At 32.7% G+C, this 19,201-nt stretch overlaps 1 protein-coding gene across 1 annotated transcript; it reads right to left on the bottom strand.

The window, feature by feature from the left end:
* Window positions 1-5,947: 5,947 nt before the first annotated feature.
* On the bottom strand, window positions 5,948-17,497 carry Parp16 (Poly(ADP-ribose) polymerase 16). Its single transcript, XM_088240602.1, has 6 exons — window positions 17,082-17,497; window positions 13,920-14,075; window positions 11,180-11,389; window positions 8,666-8,837; window positions 6,783-6,956; window positions 5,948-6,359 (listed from the first exon to the last, which is right to left on the bottom strand). Exons 1-6 carry the CDS (start codon window positions 17,352-17,354, stop codon window positions 6,199-6,201), a joined length of 1,146 nt encoding a protein of 381 aa, XP_088096728.1. The 5' UTR covers window positions 17,355-17,497; the 3' UTR covers window positions 5,948-6,198.
* Between the last annotated feature and the right edge of the window lie 1,704 nt (window positions 17,498-19,201).

The following is a 19,201-nucleotide window of genomic DNA, read 5'->3' as shown; positions in this document are numbered from 1 at the left end:
TACATATTTTTTTATTTTTGCTGGTGGTTCATCTAAATCGCCTAACTAAGGATAGCTTCCCCGTTCTAAGGCAGTAAATAATGTATTTTACAATATAATATTACAATTTTATTATTATGTGTGCCTTGCTTCCAGATTTAAAACTAAATAATAAACATACCATGAACACTTAAATAATACCTAAATCTCTAAATCTTAAATCATTACCAGTAAAACTTGAAATCAGCTTACGCCTTTCAACATTGGACAACAATTTCTCTGACTCCCTCCGACTAATATAGATTGAAAATGCAGTCAACACCTTCCTCAGCCTGGCAATCCCACCACACTTCCATGAATCTGGGATAAGGTTATATATCCTCGGGCCTATAAAGTATTGCTGCCTTTGAGCCAAAAAAGTATTAACTCCTCCTTGTAGAATCAGATCCTTATTGGAGTGTCTAGCATTATGAGCATGGCAAACCGTTGTGTATTTTTCCCTATTGAGATGCGTGACCGCTATTGACCTCAATATATTCTGTTGACAAATATCCAGCACTTGAAATTATTTGAAGAGCGAATCACTCCGGTATCGGTATGGTTTTTTTAAATATAACTCTAATCACTGATTTTTGAGCTATAGCTGCTGAAGCCACAGTTGTTTTAGTGCAGTTTCCCCAGCCAATCAGACCATACGTCAGTATTGAATTTCCCAATCCATAATACAATCGTTTTAGTTCTTTTATCCTTAATATATTTCTTAAAGGTATGAAAAAATTAATCAAACGTTTTATTTTTTTAGAAATTCCTTCAGTTTGTAGGTTCCATCTCATGAATTTATCTATTTTTAAACCCAAATATTTTACACTAGTGACGTTTTCCAATATTGTACATTTACAATTTATATTATTTACGCAATGATGCGAATTTAATTCATATTCGGAGTTTGGTTGTCCCACTGAAGATGGGCTGAAACAGATAAACTTCATTTTGTCTGCATTGAGAATAAGCAAATTGTCGTTCAATCGATCGTTTACCCTCATCACATCTTTGTTAGCTTTGTCATGAACTTCTGTCCAATTTGGGGCACTATTTATAAATACTGTATCATCAGCGAAAAATATTATTTGTCCAAGAGATTAACTCCTACAAAGTCCATCAATACATACTAAGAACAGCAGCGGTCCCAATGTACTTCCTTGGCAAACACCATAGTCCAATTCAGCAGCATCACTTAGTTCATCGCCAATTTTTACTTTTTGTGATCTATTGGATATATAACTTCTAAACCAATCAAGGATCATTCCCAGAATGCCCATATTTTGTAACCTTTTAATTTGTATTTTAAATGAGATGGTATCAAATGCCTTTCCTAAATCTAGGAATACCGCTAAGCCTCTCTTACCTATAGACTCTCCCACCTCTCTTACCTATCTCTTATCTATAGTTATTGTAATTAATGTAATAATGTTTCTTAAGCTAGTTTAGGTATATTACTTGCTAGTATTAATACAATCTTATATCAACATTACCGTGCAATCTGTGCAGAGATGTGTCTAAATTAAATATCTCAATTTTTAATCTAAAAATTACACTTCTAAAATTCTTTCACATTCTTCATACTTCCAGACAAGTCTTCATACATTTTTATTCCTTTGTACATCAAACAATTTTAGGTTCTATATTTTAAAAATAATATGAAAGCCTTATTCTATGCTTGTAAGTATCATAATATTATAAAATATTATATTATGCTTTTATCGAACTCAATAATTATCTTTTTAAATTTATTTCAACAGAGAGGGAAAACATTTTTGAGAAGGGAATATGGAAGTCTAGGCATTTACAGGGCTTATGACCTGTCATTGGCTGGTTTAAGCGGCCACTTTACACACTGTGTAACATTCACCATTCTGCCCATGTTTGAGGGAGGAAATCCAGCCAGTCGCAAGCATTCGGACATACTCAAACATTGTTCAATAAATTATCATTTAATATTTTGAGTACTAATGTTAAAATGCTCGAAGATAAGGACTGGATTTTACCTCTTAGGGACTTGTCGAGATTGATATATTATAACAGAGAAGGGGAACATTTTAATGAAAAGGAAATGCGAAATTAAGCCAGGGTCATTGACTAGATTAACTGATCACTTTATACACTGTGTGGCGTTCACCATCCTGGTCATATTTTAACATCCACATTTTTCCAATTATTCCATCTGCTGATTTTTGTGAAGCAAGAAAACCTTTACCTTTACTGATATTGATATGAGTGAGATTGATCTGGATTATTTCACTGAGTAACTCCTGAAAATACTTTTAAATTTTTAAACCTCTTGGATGAGTTGGTTTAATCAACAATAGGTCATAAGCTCTGTATATGCACAGACTTCTATGTTCCCTTCTCGAAAATTTTATCCATTTCCGTTGTATGTCATAACTTTGAATTTTTAATCCATTTGATTTGACATTAATAGAGTTAGTATGTATTGATATCTTACCTAAAAATGTTTAATTAATATTTTTTACCAGAAAACTGTTAAAAATAATAATTTTCAGATGCTCTCAAATTGTCACAATTTATCAATTAAAATTTTATCAATAGAAACCTCAAAATGATGATGACATAATATTATGTAGTACCTAAGGTGAAGGACCCAATTCCTGGCAGGCCTCCAATAACTAGCAGGGTACATTTCAAAACCGTTTAATAAGCCTCTTTATTACAATATGTTGTCCTAGTGTGTAAAATGGACATACTAACGCCATCTGTCCCCTTACTAACGGAGTTCAGGCAGTAAATTTAATATGGCGACAGTATTATCAAAAAGTGGTTGTGTGTGCGTCAAATATTTTTCAAACCTTAACAAATCAGGTTAAGGATTTCATGTAATTATTTTTTTTTTTTTTTTTAATTAGCTGTGTTTATGAATTGATGTTTTGTTGTTGAATTATTCCCTTGTCGTATGAAACTTTTTCGATGTCAAAACCTTTATATACATGTTAATTTGGAGGTTTTAGAGATGCCAGTTACTGGTTCTCGAAAAAAAAAGACAAATACTTGGCAGGGCGCCAGGTATTGGTGTTTTACTTTTGTAGCAAGTTATTTGTCGATAAATAGTTATTGTGATTTACTTTTGCTTCATTTCATGGTTCAGTTCAAACACACATTTACCAGTAACTGGCATAGGGTGTCACTTATTGGGTCACCTTATTGGGTATTGGATTTTGCAATATTGCTTATGATGAAATTCATTTCATTTTACATTTATTTTTAATTTATTTGCAGCATAGCTTCTCTAGAGGAAAAAACTATGAAATATGATCCAGAAGACATGAGGAAGTCATTAAAAACTATTAAAAGAGGAATGTTCCAATCTAAAGCAAGCAAAATATTTAATATTCCATGTTATACAATTCAAAACGTTTTTAGGCAAATACAATGAAGTATGTAAGAAAAGACCTTCTACGAACCTAACTACAGAAGAAGAAAATAAACTTGTACAGTGGCTATTTCATTTAGGGGATTCTGGGTTTCCTGCTAGTAAATGTCAACTTCTTGATTCTGTTTAATTCATTATAATAATAACAAAAAGACCTAACAATTTTCAAAATAATCAACCTGGTAAAAAATAGCTTAATTGACTGGATGGTCGAAAATTTAGGAAGGAACACTCTTAACACCACTATCTTCCACATCAGCAGAAAAAACATTTTCTTTTTAAATATCCTCTCCTTTCAAAATTAGCTTATTCTGGCCTAATCCACCAAAACAAGTTAGTGAGCATAAAAAAGAAAAGGTCCCGTCAATAATCAGCTCTGAAGCTTGGAAAAAATATCATTTAAAGAAAAAAGAGGATAAAGGCAAATCCGAAAGAGAAAAAATAAAGAAAAGTATAAAAAAATAAGCTGATTCGTGAACAAAATAAGAAAGCAAAACAAATAAAGTCGGATAAAAAAACAAAAAGGGTGCTTATAGAACGCTCTTTTAGTAACTCTTCTGTGTAGATAACTTTAGAATCTGACTTGAAAGTGGTGATGATTCTCTGATAGATGATCTATCTTCCGTCCAAGTTGGCGATTTTGTCTCCATCAAATATGAAGGAGAATTATTCCCTGGATGAGTTTTGGAGGTAAATTCTAATGCAGCGCATGTGTCGTCTATGGCCATGATTGGTATTGGCTCGTGGGATTGGCTCAGGATTCCTGATGTATCTTGGTATAATTATAACAAATATACCATCTGTAAAATTAAGCCACCAGTAATCGTAAACGCCGTAGAGCAAGAGCCGCAACTTGTAAAAGAATGGCACCTTTCTTCTCAGAATTTCCTCTTAGCTTTGCTAAACGCTGTATAAAACAAAATACGCAGCAGCATTGGGAGAATCATTACTGCGTTTCTTCTTCAGGTAAAATCACTAAAATGTTTTTCCCAACGCTGGCTGATGCAGCAAACTTCCGTCATCATTACCAAAGTACTTTCGAAACGACCCAAATTTTTACCGGACACGGAGCTATGAGAAGTTATCTATATAGGTTTAAATTAAAGAATGATGACTATTGTCCATGCGATGATATTTCTTCACAAAGTATCGAACATCTGTTATTTCAGTGCCCATTTTTCAGTTTACAACGCCATAATCTTGAAGCAGAATGCAGGAAAGATGGAATATCCTTAACAGATATCCACACTGTAGTTAAAAGTCGTTGTCACGCGCCATTGTTCTTGAACTTTGCAACAATGGTGATTGGACTCATAAAGGTAATAAACCAAAATCAGTGATCGAACATCCCATTTCCAAGACAAAGAAAAACATTTTTTTTCCGAGTACATGACATGTAAGGCTTAAAATACAGGGGTCCAAATATATATTAAAAAAAACAACAAAAAAAAATCGTAGACGCTGATCGATACAAAGTTGATTTTGGTATTTTATTTCAATTTTAATTTGAGTGAAAATGTACATTTAGTATTTTTTGTTTATCGTGTTGATTTATATACTTTGTGTTGATATTTCTGTAAGAACTCAAAATATTCAGATTTAGCATCACTTTACATTTTATTTTGTTTATATAATAAAATTCATTTGTAAAATTAAGCCACCAGTAATTGTGGAGAACAATCGATACAAAGTTAATGTTGATGTCTTTTTTCACTTTTATTTTAGTGAAAGGGTACATTAATTATTTTATTTGTTGTATTGATTTATATACTTTATTATGTAAGTATTCATATAAGAATGCAAAACATTCAGATTTAATATCAATTCACTTTTTTTTTCGTTTATGTAATAAATATTGTCTGACTGTCAGTTATTGGTCCTATACTCATATGTGCCAGTTATTGGAGGAAGGTGGATTCGGGTATGCCAGCTATTGGTACTGTTAACTATATTTTTTGTTTAATAAAAATAAAATATTAATGTAATGATTTGTTTGATTTTTTTTATTTCCCCGGCCATCAGAAATGTATTGTTTATGTGTTGGACAAAATTAATATTAATTTTAGTAACAATGGAAAGCTCAACAACGGATGAGGTTATTATTTTTCCTTAAGCTGCCAGGTATTGGGTCTGTCACCTTACTTATTAAAAGAAATATGAAAGCAGCGAATGTTCAAGACATTTTCATCACATATGTCGGTTCCTGGTGATATCACAATGTTCTGTGTAAAAATTCGCATGAGACGTTGTGTACTAATATTTCAATTATGTCCTGATACAGCCAACTGGTCTAAATATAAAACTTAAAATGAGTTTTTAGGTATTTTCTAGTACGTAGGCCAAATTTCACATGCATCAATAAATGTACTTGTCTACAAATATTAAAACATATTCAAAACACATTCACCTTTAGCCTCCGGGTTTAATTTTAATATTTATTCGCAGAAAAACATTTGGGTCTCAGTTTCGAAATCCAGGGGCAAAGAGAAATGCGGGATAATAAAAAAACATTATTCCCAAGAGTAGTATAAAATCAGTTTTATAAAATATTTTCTTATGTTACAAATTGTCATGGCAGATTTGATGAAAACTAGTTTATTTTTCACAAGGACAAAATATTAGTTACGGTAAATATTTTGGAATGTATATGATATGTGTAAAAATAAAGAATAACAATAAATTTATAAAATAAATAACAATAAATGATAATAAAAAATTAATAAATTTGGTAATAATAAATAATCCATTTGATTCGATTTAAAATTTGATTGGATTTAAATTTTTAATCCTTTGAGAGCATTGCCGATTTTGTTCATAAGAAATCTGTAGTAATATTGCATGTGGTTATTGTTGGAAAGCCCAATTGTCGCCAACATAAAACTGTAACCAAATATCAAAGTCAAGAGTTTGTGCTCAGAAAGCCATCTCAAGGGACCTGTAAAAGTAACAATAATCATTAAATTACTTAATATGCTACCTAAACAAATTAATCACTTAACAATTTCGAGCAAGAGTGACTCGGACACAAAGCTTTTTCTATATCAATAAACCCGAGCCACGTTCTGGAAAATTCAACGACAAGTGGAGACCATTTTAGGATTTCTAAGATGAGACTGACTGGAACTCAAAACAACCTCTTTTATAAAGGCTTAAAAGAATTCAGTGAGTTGCTAGAAAGTCTCAGGAAACCAGAAACATCTAATATTTAGAAAAAAATGCTTGTATTGGATAAAAATGGATAAGATTAGTGAAGATTTAATGTGTAATACTAATAGGGGTGGTACTTGTTGGGAGTGTTTCCACATTTAAAAAATTATTGCGTAGTGGATACTGACAAATTAATAATAATATATATTACCATCTGTGCGTCTGTTGTTGTTCACAGTATTATTGAATGAGGATCTTTCTTTGGCATATACAAGCAAGTATCTCAGTCTGATGAGATCATTGTTAGAAACGACAAAATATGAAATCGGGACATCTCCGGCCATACTGTCGGGTGCCTTGGATCGAACTCGTGTTTCAGAATCAGCTGAAAAATAAATCAACTGTAAATATGTACCGTAATATCTTAAACTATTTTAGAAACTAGTTCAAATTTACATTTTTTTTATGGTTGCAATTCAAGTTTAACAAAACAAAAGAGATGCAGATAAATTTCTTAGATTTTCACGGCTGTTCAGGTGCACAATTAATTTTCCTGGGCTATTATGATGTCTGTTATTCATGACATAACATATATCTACACAAGTTACATATATATCCTACATTTAGACGCTGCAATGCGATCCGAAACGCTGGAAAAAAAAAACTCATTGTGTGAAATGGAGAACATTTTAGATTAGTGAATATGGAAGTCTAGGCATTTACAGGAGTTATTTTATATTATTACATGTAGGCTCTAAGTGTGTGGTTAGAGTAAACAGTCAGTTAAAAAAATTTCTGGTGTCCAAGAATACTCATACCAGCGTGGACTTTTAGTTTTTCATTTACATTGAGAACATTACAGCAGTGGCGAACGGTGATTTTATTCAAAGGTAAACTATAAAAAAAAACATTTATTTGTACCTACATAGTAGGTACATAATATAATGTAAGCGATATACGAGTATACTATAAATTGCTATTTTTTCTGTGGTTCTGTGTGATACAACAACTCTCATCTATGAAATCAGCTCAAACGACATAACTTGGTGATATATATATTGTGTACCTATATTATCTGTTAATTTAACACGTAACAGTCAAAGCAGTCGGTATTAGGTATTCTCATTACGATTGAAATGTCGACTGGCCGATTTGTTTTAGAAATGAATAATGCCAAAAAAGGCCGCGTCGAGCGCCACATGTGTTGCGAGACATATGTCAAAAGTATCATCTCAAAGAAAAATAGTCCTTAAGAAATAATGATAGAAATATTGTTTTCCAAATCAAGAATCTTCAAAGAATTTGTGTAATCTGAAAGTTTACTCTAGGAGAAAAATCCCGCTACTGGGTTTTACATGTTCAAAATATGGTACACTCATTTGTATGAAAAAATAAGCTGGAGTAATTGGCTAGTTCCTTGGCTCACTGCTGGCGCTGGGCGCGCTTTATTAATTTTTTTATTTATATTTGGAGAAAAATGCAAGATTTATAAGAAATCGTAATTATTTGTTTGTTTTTCTGTAAATAAGGTTACTGTAAAACATTATTATGGATAGTCAAATATTATGGTAAGCTGCGCATAATCGCTTCTATACACAGTTCGACCCTGCATTACAGAGTATCCTATTCATTCTCAATACAGAACAAAATATACATAACAGATTAATTAAATAGGAAATAGAAAAAAAGTGTCAAATAGCACCCTAAGATCCCTGGACGTCGACACTCATTCAAGCTTTACTCCATCTATGATATAACGGAAATAAATTGTTTTGGACGCTCTTGTGTACGACATGACAAAACATTTAGAGACATTGAAGAACAATTTGTTTCATTTACTCCATTGTATAATATTTCGAATGTCATACTGAAGCTTCAAACAGTCCAAAGGAGTTAGTAGTTCACAGAAAATTTTCAAGTCGTCATCGAATAACAAAAATTTGGAAAATTTTATTTCATTGCTAATGTCATTTATGAATATCATAATGTTTATAACAACTGAAGTTTCTTTTTTTAAAAATTGAATACATTTTTTAATTGGTTATGAGTTTAGAATTTAAAACTAAAATTCAAGATAAACAATGACAGCATTACCACCAGTTTTTTTGTAGAGGATTCCCTCAACGTTGTCAATGATTTCACACATCGCTATACATGACAATTCAGGACCAAACCCACTGAAGCCCCACCCTGCTCCCATGGGACTATAATGATGACTGACTGACAACTCTGATGAGAAATAAAGACCGCTACCGAACGCTTGATTCTGCAATAAACATATTGACATCAAATAAAAACAATAAAATTTCAAAAGCTATATTTATCATATTTTATTTTTAATTTTATACACTAAACGCCCATAGGGCTTTTATAATGTATTTCATAGCTTTATATTTGTTTTTCATTATATCTTATGCTATATTATTAATGTTTAAGTAACATGTATTCTTGGCACATGTTTTACAAACTTTATATTTGTATAATAACGATTTTTAATTTCTTACATTTGATTAGCTAGGCATTTATAATTAAGTAGTTTTAGTTTTTTTTTGTTTTATTAGTATAGGACTACTTATTTTATTTTATGCTCTAAAAGATAAAAAATCTCCATCTTAGAACAGACTGAGCCATGTTAGATGGAGACTATCATAAACAGAGAACACTCCGTTTTCATTTTATATTAAGTAGTTTTATATAGATTCCCTGTCTTTAAATATGTATACTAATTTTATGCAATAAATTTATAAAATAAAATAAAATAATACAAATTTTCTTATATAATACATAATTAAGTTTATAAACAATAATAGGTAGCAGTTATACAAAGGTTTAAAAAGTAAGGTAATAAAAACATGTTTAAAAATATAAAATAGAAGCTATTTAAAAGTACGCAATTTGCTTTTTACGTGTACTTTTTAAGTGTCATTTAATATCTAAAAGAATAAAACCAAAAATAAAGAAATAAAAAATGCACGCACATATTTATATGTACAAATATTTTTTTATTAAAAAGATAAATATTTGCGTTCTTATGATTTACCTAAATATTTCATTTTGAAGGCCATTTTCAACGAGTTGTAAATAACTCACTATTAGAAAATGCGGTCAGTGTTGTTAAATGTATTTTAAAATTGTAAAACGCATACTTAAAATATAACTAACTGTCTACTTTCTGAATAATTTAATTCGTATTTCGAATTGAAATAGCCGTTTTTGATAATGTGTCACAGCATAAATTAATTCCTTTATCTGCCTCCTTTTCTCTTGTCAAATGAAATCCTGTCATTTTTGCTCCTATGTGAAGATTTTGAAAATTAATTAATAGTTATTATTTGTCACCCGGTGTCAGTGTCCGCTTTGAACTCGATAGAAGTACATGTTAATCGCTTATTTATTTTCAATACAAAATTCTTTTTTTTTTATCAATATTCCTACAGAGATGAGGTAGAATTTTTTTCAAATTCAGGATTATCGATATTCGAGCGTTTACAGGGCTTATGACCTGTCATTGGCTGGGTTGAGTGGCCACTTTACGTACAACATTCCCCATTCCGCTTATTAGCGAATATCGACAATGGTATCATTTTGATTCTTGTATATATCTTATTAAATGAGAAAGCTTTCACTAGCGTGTTGGAGCACCATCTATGTATTGATATTGAAGTTAAGTATTTTTAATTAGCATATTACTTTATTTTATGTATTTAAGACTCTTCCGAGTTAAATTAAGTACTAGTAATCGCCTGCAGATGATTCTGCAATTTATTTATACTTATATTTTGTTTTATTTTTTTTATACTTATTTTATTTTTTATTTTATTTTTATTTTATTTATACTTATATTTCATCGCTAAATATAATTAATAATAAACAAAAATAAATTTACTGTATTAAACAAAATTAAGATATTAGAGTGTGGAGTTTTGCCGCAGTTTCCAGAGGAATAAGAAAAATCTTCAAAAAGGTCAGTCCATTCACTCCATTTCCTTATTATCCATTTGTGCTGTGACATTTACAAAATTTAATATACCTGCTGTCATGAACCAGCTGACGCTTCACCAATATATTTGTTTGACCTTTGAGCTTTAACCTTTTTAGTGGCTGTAGTGACTTTCAAAAACTCACGTATGAATTTTTCCAGATCAATAATAATATTTACAATGCGTATACAGGTTCCAAAAATTTCAGAAATATTGAGAATTAAACATAGACAGAGTAGTGAACATTGCACAGTACATAAAGTGATCACTTAAACCAAGAACTGACAGGACTTGAACTCTGTAAATGGCAAGACTTACATTCATTTTTATTTATTAGAAAAATATGGCTTTATTGAGAGCTGGAATCAATTGCTATCATAATCCCAAATCAAATCACACTTTATTGGTTAATCATAACCTCATTTTTTAATAAACAGTGCCAGATACTGATAAGTCAGTTTAGTATGTTACTAAGTAAGTACACAAATACAGGATAGAAGCGAGTTTTCACAATAACGGGGCTTTATAAATTAGCCAATTATTGTCCTATCTGTAATATAAAATGAATTAAAGTTAAAAGCCGGTATTTATCTACAAATAATATTTGAAGAACAATAGATATACCTACTTTATTTAAATGCTGATGAAGTCCGTGATGAATGATAGAGTGAAAGTTCTCTAGCTTAGTTCCGTGATATGCAAATAATGTGGTGGTAGTTTTAGCAAGTCCTCTCCACTTTTTCTCTGCTTGGGATTGCGGAGTGCTCACAACTTCAAATATATATTGGGGTGAGATAGCCGTAGTCTTAGAGACAACTTTTTTCATCACTGCATCATACTAAAATCATATGAATTATTACCGATATCACTTTACATATACTCGTCTAATTATTGCCTGTATGGAATAATTTACTCGGTAAACACCAAATGCAGCCTACGCAACATCTATCCTCTTGTGAATCGTGGCACCTCACTGGGACATAAAAATAGGTGCCCCAGAAGTACTCCGGGTGTGCGGTGATTTGGCTTTGTAAGTAATGTAGAAATGATAAATGAACGCAGTAACTACTATCAGCAGAGGCCTCCCTAGAGCCTTAATCAAGCTTATCTACTTTATAAGAGTTTCGTCATCCTTAACATCAATATAATTATTTTTATTTACTAATTTATACATACATTTCATATTTTACAAAATGGCACAATAAAAACTCTGACAAATTCTGCTTGTACTAGGAGTAGGCTCAGTATATGAAGGGTCGGCAAGCCAGAAATGGGTTCCTATATGGGCAAATGCCTGTTCTAAGAAACTGCTTTGCTGCGGCAAATATGGTTATCGACATAGAATTAAGAATAGCTGGCAGTTTATCAGCAGCACGACTAAACTATGGGATGCGGACGTAGGGAGGACGCACAGGAGTTAGAGAGGCCAGAAAAAAATTGTAGACATCGTATCTTGTGAATATATTAGGGGTGAATGGAATAAAATATTTTATGATCATTTTCCGTTTTTCTATATCTCATTTCATTCGGATTCATTTACAAACTATTTTATTTTTTGAGGGCATATTTCCCAATTATTATCATACAATACGCAGTGTATAATATGACAAACTGCGGTTTATTGCCAGTTTAAAACTTACTAAACAACATTTGTATTTCAATAAGAATAAAATATTATCGCAAAAGTCATGGACCTTAACCACTATTAAAATTGGATTTCGGGAACATATTTATCTTTGACCAAGAAATATCATCAGATTGTTTTTTTATTGCACATCAAAAATAAATATTTTGGTTCTTATATTTTGTATGTCCAGGCTGAGGAATAATATGTTTATGTGTGTGAAATAGCTGCTCTCAGGGTAAAGTCCCGAATAAAGAAATAAAGTGGAGATAAGTCCACAGCGTTGTGCAGTGGTTGGCGCATTAACAGCCGCCTACTATTCTTGAGGTCCTGGCTTCGATTTCTGGCAAGGAGAATGTGAAATATTGATTTTAAAGGTTGTTTAAACTGAAATCTTTAATAGTTCCCGGGCTGGCATCTGAAGCGTAGGAGTGGTCACCTAATATTCATGTAACAGACAATCGAAATATGCTGCATTTGGTTTACAAATGATGCGGTGCCATATGCACCACTAGGTGTGTAAAGGGAAATAATGATGATGATAATTTACACAAATATTTCAATTCATTTTGGGGGCCATTTTAACCAGCTGTGAATAAGAATTAGAAAATTACCATATTACTATTTTCAGGTTCAGTGCCGAAATACAGCGGCATATTCTTTTATTGGCAAAAAAATAAAAGAATATATTCACGTAATACAAAATAAAACAAAATAAGTAAAGGCATTGAATTGAATTGCAAGGAAATAGTTCTAGCAGCTTCACTAGATACAAAAATACCTGTTGTTCTAAATTCTACAATTTTATAAATATAAAGTAATTTTACATTTGAAAAAAAACTGTTTTCATCTGATTTTTTTATAATTTCTGTAATAATTACACGAGTAATTATTTCTTCGAATAGAATAACAAAATTTTAGAAAAAACATTAGGTTTTAGGAAAATTTCACATAGTGAGTTAAACCCTGGACACCTAACGTTCATACAAACCCCATTAAACCGAACCATTCGTAGACTTGACAAAAGATTTTTGTGGGGGATATATCTAATAAAAAAACATATGTTTATTGTATACTAAACATATATATTGAATAAATGTTTCTGAACATAACTGTCTCTCGAGAGACCGTGGCAAGCACTGAATTAACAAGCGACAACGCAATCATCGGTGTGCGTGGCAAAAAGATACAGAGTATTTGCTATTGCGTATTCGTCGATGCGACGAAGGTTAGGTGTTTAAAACCTTTGAAAAACAACATTTTGTTTTCATCCGATATAAACATGATTTTTCTCAAGCCCGAGTGTTCAGTGCTGTAATTCACCATTGTAATAAGGCCTCTGGCATGTTGTGGTGCAAAAAATAAATCAGATCGTAAATATTACGGTGAATTATTATTTTATTTGTGACCACCTTATGTCGTTATGGCTCGGTGGCTAGTGTCACGGACTCACGGCTCAAAGGTCCGTGGTTCGAATCCCACTCTACACCAACTTGATTCCCATTTTCTAATAGTGAGTTATTTACTCGTTGAAAATGGCTAGCAAAATGAAATATTTCGGTAAATCATAAGAACGCAAATATTTCATCAACTAAAAAATAAAAAAATTCCCAGCCTGGCGAGTGAAGCAAATGGAGGTATGCTGCATTAATTTGATGCACCAATGTGCCGCCCCATCATGTGTGGATAAAGAAAAAATTATGAATTTTCTTATTATTTTACAATAGAAATAAGGTCAACTTACATCTTCCGGATTAACACTTCGAAGGAATGGTTCCTTAAGCTCCACAAGAACAAAATAGAATAAGTCGATGACATCGGCGTGAGTGCTTATATAAGATGGATCTTTCATTCGGACCATTAATATTCTAAAAGCGGGAGTTCTAATGAAAACTTTTACCTGTAATAAGTAACAACCAACATTACGGTCAATTCAGTATACAAGTGCTAGGGAGGTATTCAAAGGAATATACAGTTCATGTACAAAATTTGAAGTACACCAAACTCCCGTTTCACACGGGGGATACATTCCACGCAATATGATAGGTTTCCTGTCTTCAGCATTCTTGTCCTAATCCCGCCCAATTTACAATAACTTACTGTTCTTAAAAAAATATAAAAATTCTTTGATTATTGAAAAATATTTACGAGTACATGAAAATAACATTTTTATATGTACAAACTTATATGTAATTATTTAATGTGTAATGTATTTTCTTTACTAATTTTGTATACTTTGTGGAAATCTGTTATTAGTTCTGAGTTTATACACTATATCTGTTTGTTTACTATAAATATGTATGTAGAACTGTTTATTTCTCAAATAAAATAAAATAAAATAAAAGCAAATAAAATAAAAGTCTATTCAAGACGTCAAAATATAAAATTTTATTATTGGTATACTATTTCTTAATTGCTTTAAATAAAACCGTAAAAAAGATTAATCATATTTAAATTTATTTCAACAGAGGGAAAACATTTATGGAAAGGGAATATGGAAGTTTAGGCATTTATAGAGCTTATGACCTGTCATTGGCTGGTTTAAGTGGCCACTTTACACACTGTGTAACATTCACCATTCTACCAGCCAATGACAGGTCATAAGCCCTGTAAATACCTAGACTTCCATATTCCCTTCTCAAAAATGTTTTTCCTCTCTGTTAAAACAAATTTAAATATGAATAACTCCCTAGGGATTAAATCCAGCCAGTCTGCAAGCATTTGGACATACTCAAACATTGTTGAATTAACTACCTGGTAAAAGAAGAAGTATAAAAATTGGAAAATTGTTTTCAGGCGTTGCCTAGTAGGTGATTTGGTTCAGCCGGATGAATCTCACCCACGTGATAAAGGTTTCAGCTCTTTTACTTCACAAAAGTCAATAGATGGAAGAGTTGAGGAAATGTGGATGTTCAAACATGGGCAGAATGGTGAATGTTACAGTGTGTAAAGTGGCCACTTAAACCAGCCAATGACAGGTCATAAGCCCTGTAAATGCCTAGACTTTCATATTCCCTTCTCAAAAATGTTTTCCCTCTCTGTTGAAATAAATTTAAATATGAATAACTCCCTAGGGAGGAAATCCAGCCAGTCTGCAAGCATTTGGACATACTCAAACATTGTTGAAGATTAATCACTATCAGACAATTGTACAACATCGTTCTTTCATCACTTGAAATAGTCAATTGATCGATGAAACACACACACATGCTAAATCCTTTCACACGAAATACAGTGCGACGACCTATGAAGCAAGTCATCATTTCAAATTGAATGCAATACAACATATTATGCATGACTAACAGTATTGCACATAACGACGAGAGCATCATCCTGCAGTACACCAACACCTTTCCCCCATGGAGGTATGAAGAACATAGGAACATGGCCTATAAACAATACTAGAGAAAAAAACAAAATTAGACTTCCATTTAGGAAAAAGGCAAAGTCACAAAATTCAATTTTATTTATAGCAATTAAAAAAACATATCAAAATTTAAAATAATGGTCAAGACATTTGTGATAAACAATTTATAAATTAAATATATTTGCAATGTTATTATTAGAACACACATAACAATATGTATATGTGTGCCCTACTTTAAGATTTAAATAAATAAAGAGACCATAGGGCATGGTTACGCCCAGTCAGCCCAGCCAGCCCGAAGACTCAGCCCAACGCAGTCACTTAGTTCCAGCATGTAGTTCAGGTGCGGCCAGTTCAACTCCTCATCGCTGTAACACTCGCTCGAAATAATTTATTCGCCATGTAATAAATACAAATTTAAATAGCAATCTCGTGTCCTCTATCTCTAACTGGGGTAGGAGCTCCACAACCCTCAGCAACCTAATTTTACATATCTATTTGTTTATTTGATTAGAAAAACTAAAAAATAATGTTAAAAAACAGAAATATTTACATAAAAAAATGACCACATGTTTTTTATTAATTACATGCATCTAGCGCTTCCTCCGCATACCCCTCTACGCCCAGTAGTAACGTGCGTGGTAAGAGGTGCCGGCGGGACGTCTCACACCCGATGGGCCCTTGCCGTTATTGGTATTTTTAGAATTATACAAGTTTTGTTTTCTTCTAAATACAGCTTGCCCATCACATACCGCACACCGCATCCGAGGACATAAGTCTCCTTGGCGGTGCCCACATACACCGAAAATTTGCTCGTTGCCGAATGAGAAAAGCTTCCCGAAGGAGCTCTCTATAATCTGGTAGCCTTAGCATCTTTGTGCTGAAAGAAAGTAATCCAGGAGTACATCATATGCACTTTATTGGATTAAGAAAAGAGGGAAGTGAATTCTTCACCTTGAAAGCCTTGAAATTCTTTTTGGAAGCCACCAAATCTGTATATCCAACAGGACCTGTAACAGGGCCACGGATAATAGCGAGAAGCTCCATTTGGTAATCATAGAGAGGAGGAAGGGGTTTCAACGCATAGCTCGTACTCAGGATAAGAGGATGGAGGGGATTTGATCTTCTGTAGGGCACTCAGAGAATCAGACAGGATAAGAAACTTGCTATATTGTGAGCTTGGGGTGTACTTAACCGCTTCTCGGATTGGGATACATTCTGCGGTAAATACAGATTCATTATTGTGCAATTTTTACAACCTTTGAAAGCTGTCATCTTCACAATATATGACCGCACTGTGTGGGTGATATATGCATACAGGGTAGATGCATTTTTAACATGAAGAGCTTTTCATCAAAAAAATTATGAACTATGTATAACTACTTCTGAAAAAATTTAACAGCTAATCATTAAAATTAATATAATTATGGTAAGTAACCAAATGAATGTGAACATGAAATAATATTAAAATTATATTTTAGCATAAACTTTTTACGGGGATAAATAACAGTTTTGTAATGGAACCTAAAGCATAGCTACCAGTGATTCGAAATCTTTGTCATCTTTGGTGAAATATTTAGGTGGAAATGGCTTTAGGCATGTTTCTCGGCGATAATTATCCAAAGCCGAAATAAAAAAACTCCATTTTAAATCAGCTGCCTTCAGGTCATCTTGGAACATACGCAGGATAATCTCGGCTTTTTTCTCCGGAGTAATGTGAAACGGAGTGGAACTGTCATCTGAACATATCATGGACTGCACACCAATATTAGGTCTTGCTGAGAGTTCCGCAACATTTCGTTCGGTCTCCATTAATAATGCAAAAGAAATTTTGCTTTCACAATTAAAAAATAAATTTCTCAAAAAATGGCAGAGTCGGTAGAATAATAAAACCAAAAACGATCAAAACAAAAACACTCTACTCGAAATTTGAAAATATATGACAGATTTAGTGTGGCACTAGTCACCGTAGTCACCAACTCGAATACGAAATCGGTTATAATAATCGAATATTTTTTTTAATTTTTGTTTTTATTTGTTTATTTTTCCATACATATATTTACATAGAAATATAATTACAAAAATACACTTAAAAGAAAAACATCTTAAAATTCAGCTATCAGGTAAATTGGAAAAAATGCCCACAAAGACTTCGCGCCTGAGCGTGGGCCATTCCTTTATTTAATTATTAATAAGTTTATAGCATATAAATATGGTATGACATGACCATGAAAAGAAAAGAAAAGAAAAACGAAATTAACATATGCTGATATTACGAAAACAGGATTTATTTACAGTATGTATTTTATTTTATAATTTTAATTATTTTTTTTTGAAAAAAGGTGTCTAATAAAGAAGAAACCAGTCAAGATTATTTTTGAAATCCAATATCTTTAAAAAGTGAGATATGGATTGAAACTTATTCAGAATACCATTGTTTACAATAATTATTTTAAATTGTTATTTCACGGCTTTATTTGTGAGAATCTGATATTCGAATTATTAGGTTTGTCGCAAACATGGTAACCTCTACTTGAGTATTGCAAATTTGGCAATCTCCGAAATCAAATCAATTATTTTACTTTTGTTTCTTGACATCATCATGATTATTTCATCGCTCGGTAGAGTGCCCGCCGCTTAACCTTTCCAACACTAACCTTAAATAAATTATTTGTGTAATATGCAGGTATTACTTACTTACTTAGCGTGTCCGGTTGGATTATACCCTGCCACTCCAATATGCGGCGACAGATATCGCCTTGTTGTTTGCCACAATTAGGACCCCAGGAGCGGGCATGTCAATAGGTGGCTGTCGTCCTGGGTCACACAATATATCATGAGAGGTACCCCCACCTTTGAAGATTTTTCTTACATCGTGTCACCTACCCGTAGTCTATTGAGGGCGATAGGGAGTATGATAGGTGTTTACCTCCTTGGATACCCTCGTTTGGATCCATCCACGGTCTCGCTCCAAGATCCTGTTACCATAGTTTTTCTCTCCGCTGCGCTGTTGTGAGGATTCAACAGGGAAGTGGCTTTGATAAAACTGTTTCTAGATCTTAGACGCGAGGCCGTTGGTTGGTGGTGGTGCAGGGGATGTCTAGGATCTTGGGTTTGTTTGAACCTCTCTGCTTCTGCGGCTGTCCTTCTTCGAATGTGTGGGTATGGGTTCAGGTATGTAAATGTGTTAGTAAAATCATGTCGTTTGATTGGCTTATGTCCGTTCCAAAGGGTTCACATCACAATATACATGTCAGTGTGTCAGTACCGTCTACCATCAGGCATCAGTACGTTTTTTACTCTCGGGGTGGTTGTGCGTCTGTTTGTTTCAAGAAAAATACAGTGATTTTGACCATGCTTGTGACCATGCTTGAAGCTACGAAGTTGGGACAAGGAAGGGATTTGTGCGGACAAACTATGGAAGTCGTGTTAAATGTTCATAATAATTTGGTCAATTATAAAGGGGCATTTAGCATCTAGAAATGTCAAAATGACTTTTAGTTCTGTCAGAAAATTGGTAAAAGAAAAGGTCTCATCAATCACCAGCATTGAGTGGGATAACGTCTGCAGGTACGTATGCAAAATATAAAATTTTGGGAACGGGGCGTTGCATTTGATTACTGCACCAAAAACAGTGATTTGTTTTTTAACGTGTCTAA

This window comes from Micrasema longulum, unplaced genomic scaffold (genome assembly GCF_059751315.1).
Source record: "Micrasema longulum isolate JH-2025_06_02 unplaced genomic scaffold, ASM5975131v1 h1tg002521l, whole genome shotgun sequence".
NCBI classification, from domain to species: Eukaryota; Metazoa; Arthropoda; class Insecta; order Trichoptera; family Brachycentridae; genus Micrasema; species Micrasema longulum.
Note: the sequence above shows the minus strand (reverse complement) of the source record. Positions and strands in the feature narration are given on the sequence as shown.

What these genes read in the sequence shown, in the direction of transcription:
- Parp16 (XM_088240602.1), bottom strand. Translation starts at nt 17,354, where the DNA reads ATGGAGACCGAACGAAATGTTGCGGAACTCTCAGCAAGACCTAATATT. An exon ending in GAAGTGTTAATCCGGAAGAT is followed by an intron (nt 11,390 to 13,919) that starts GTAAGTTGACCT and finishes ATATGATTTTAG; the next exon opens with TATGATGCAGTGATGAAAAA. An exon ending in TTCATCAGCATTTAAATAAA is followed by an intron (nt 8,838 to 11,179) that starts GTAGGTATATCT and finishes TGTTTATTGCAG; the next exon opens with AATCAAGCGTTCGGTAGCGG.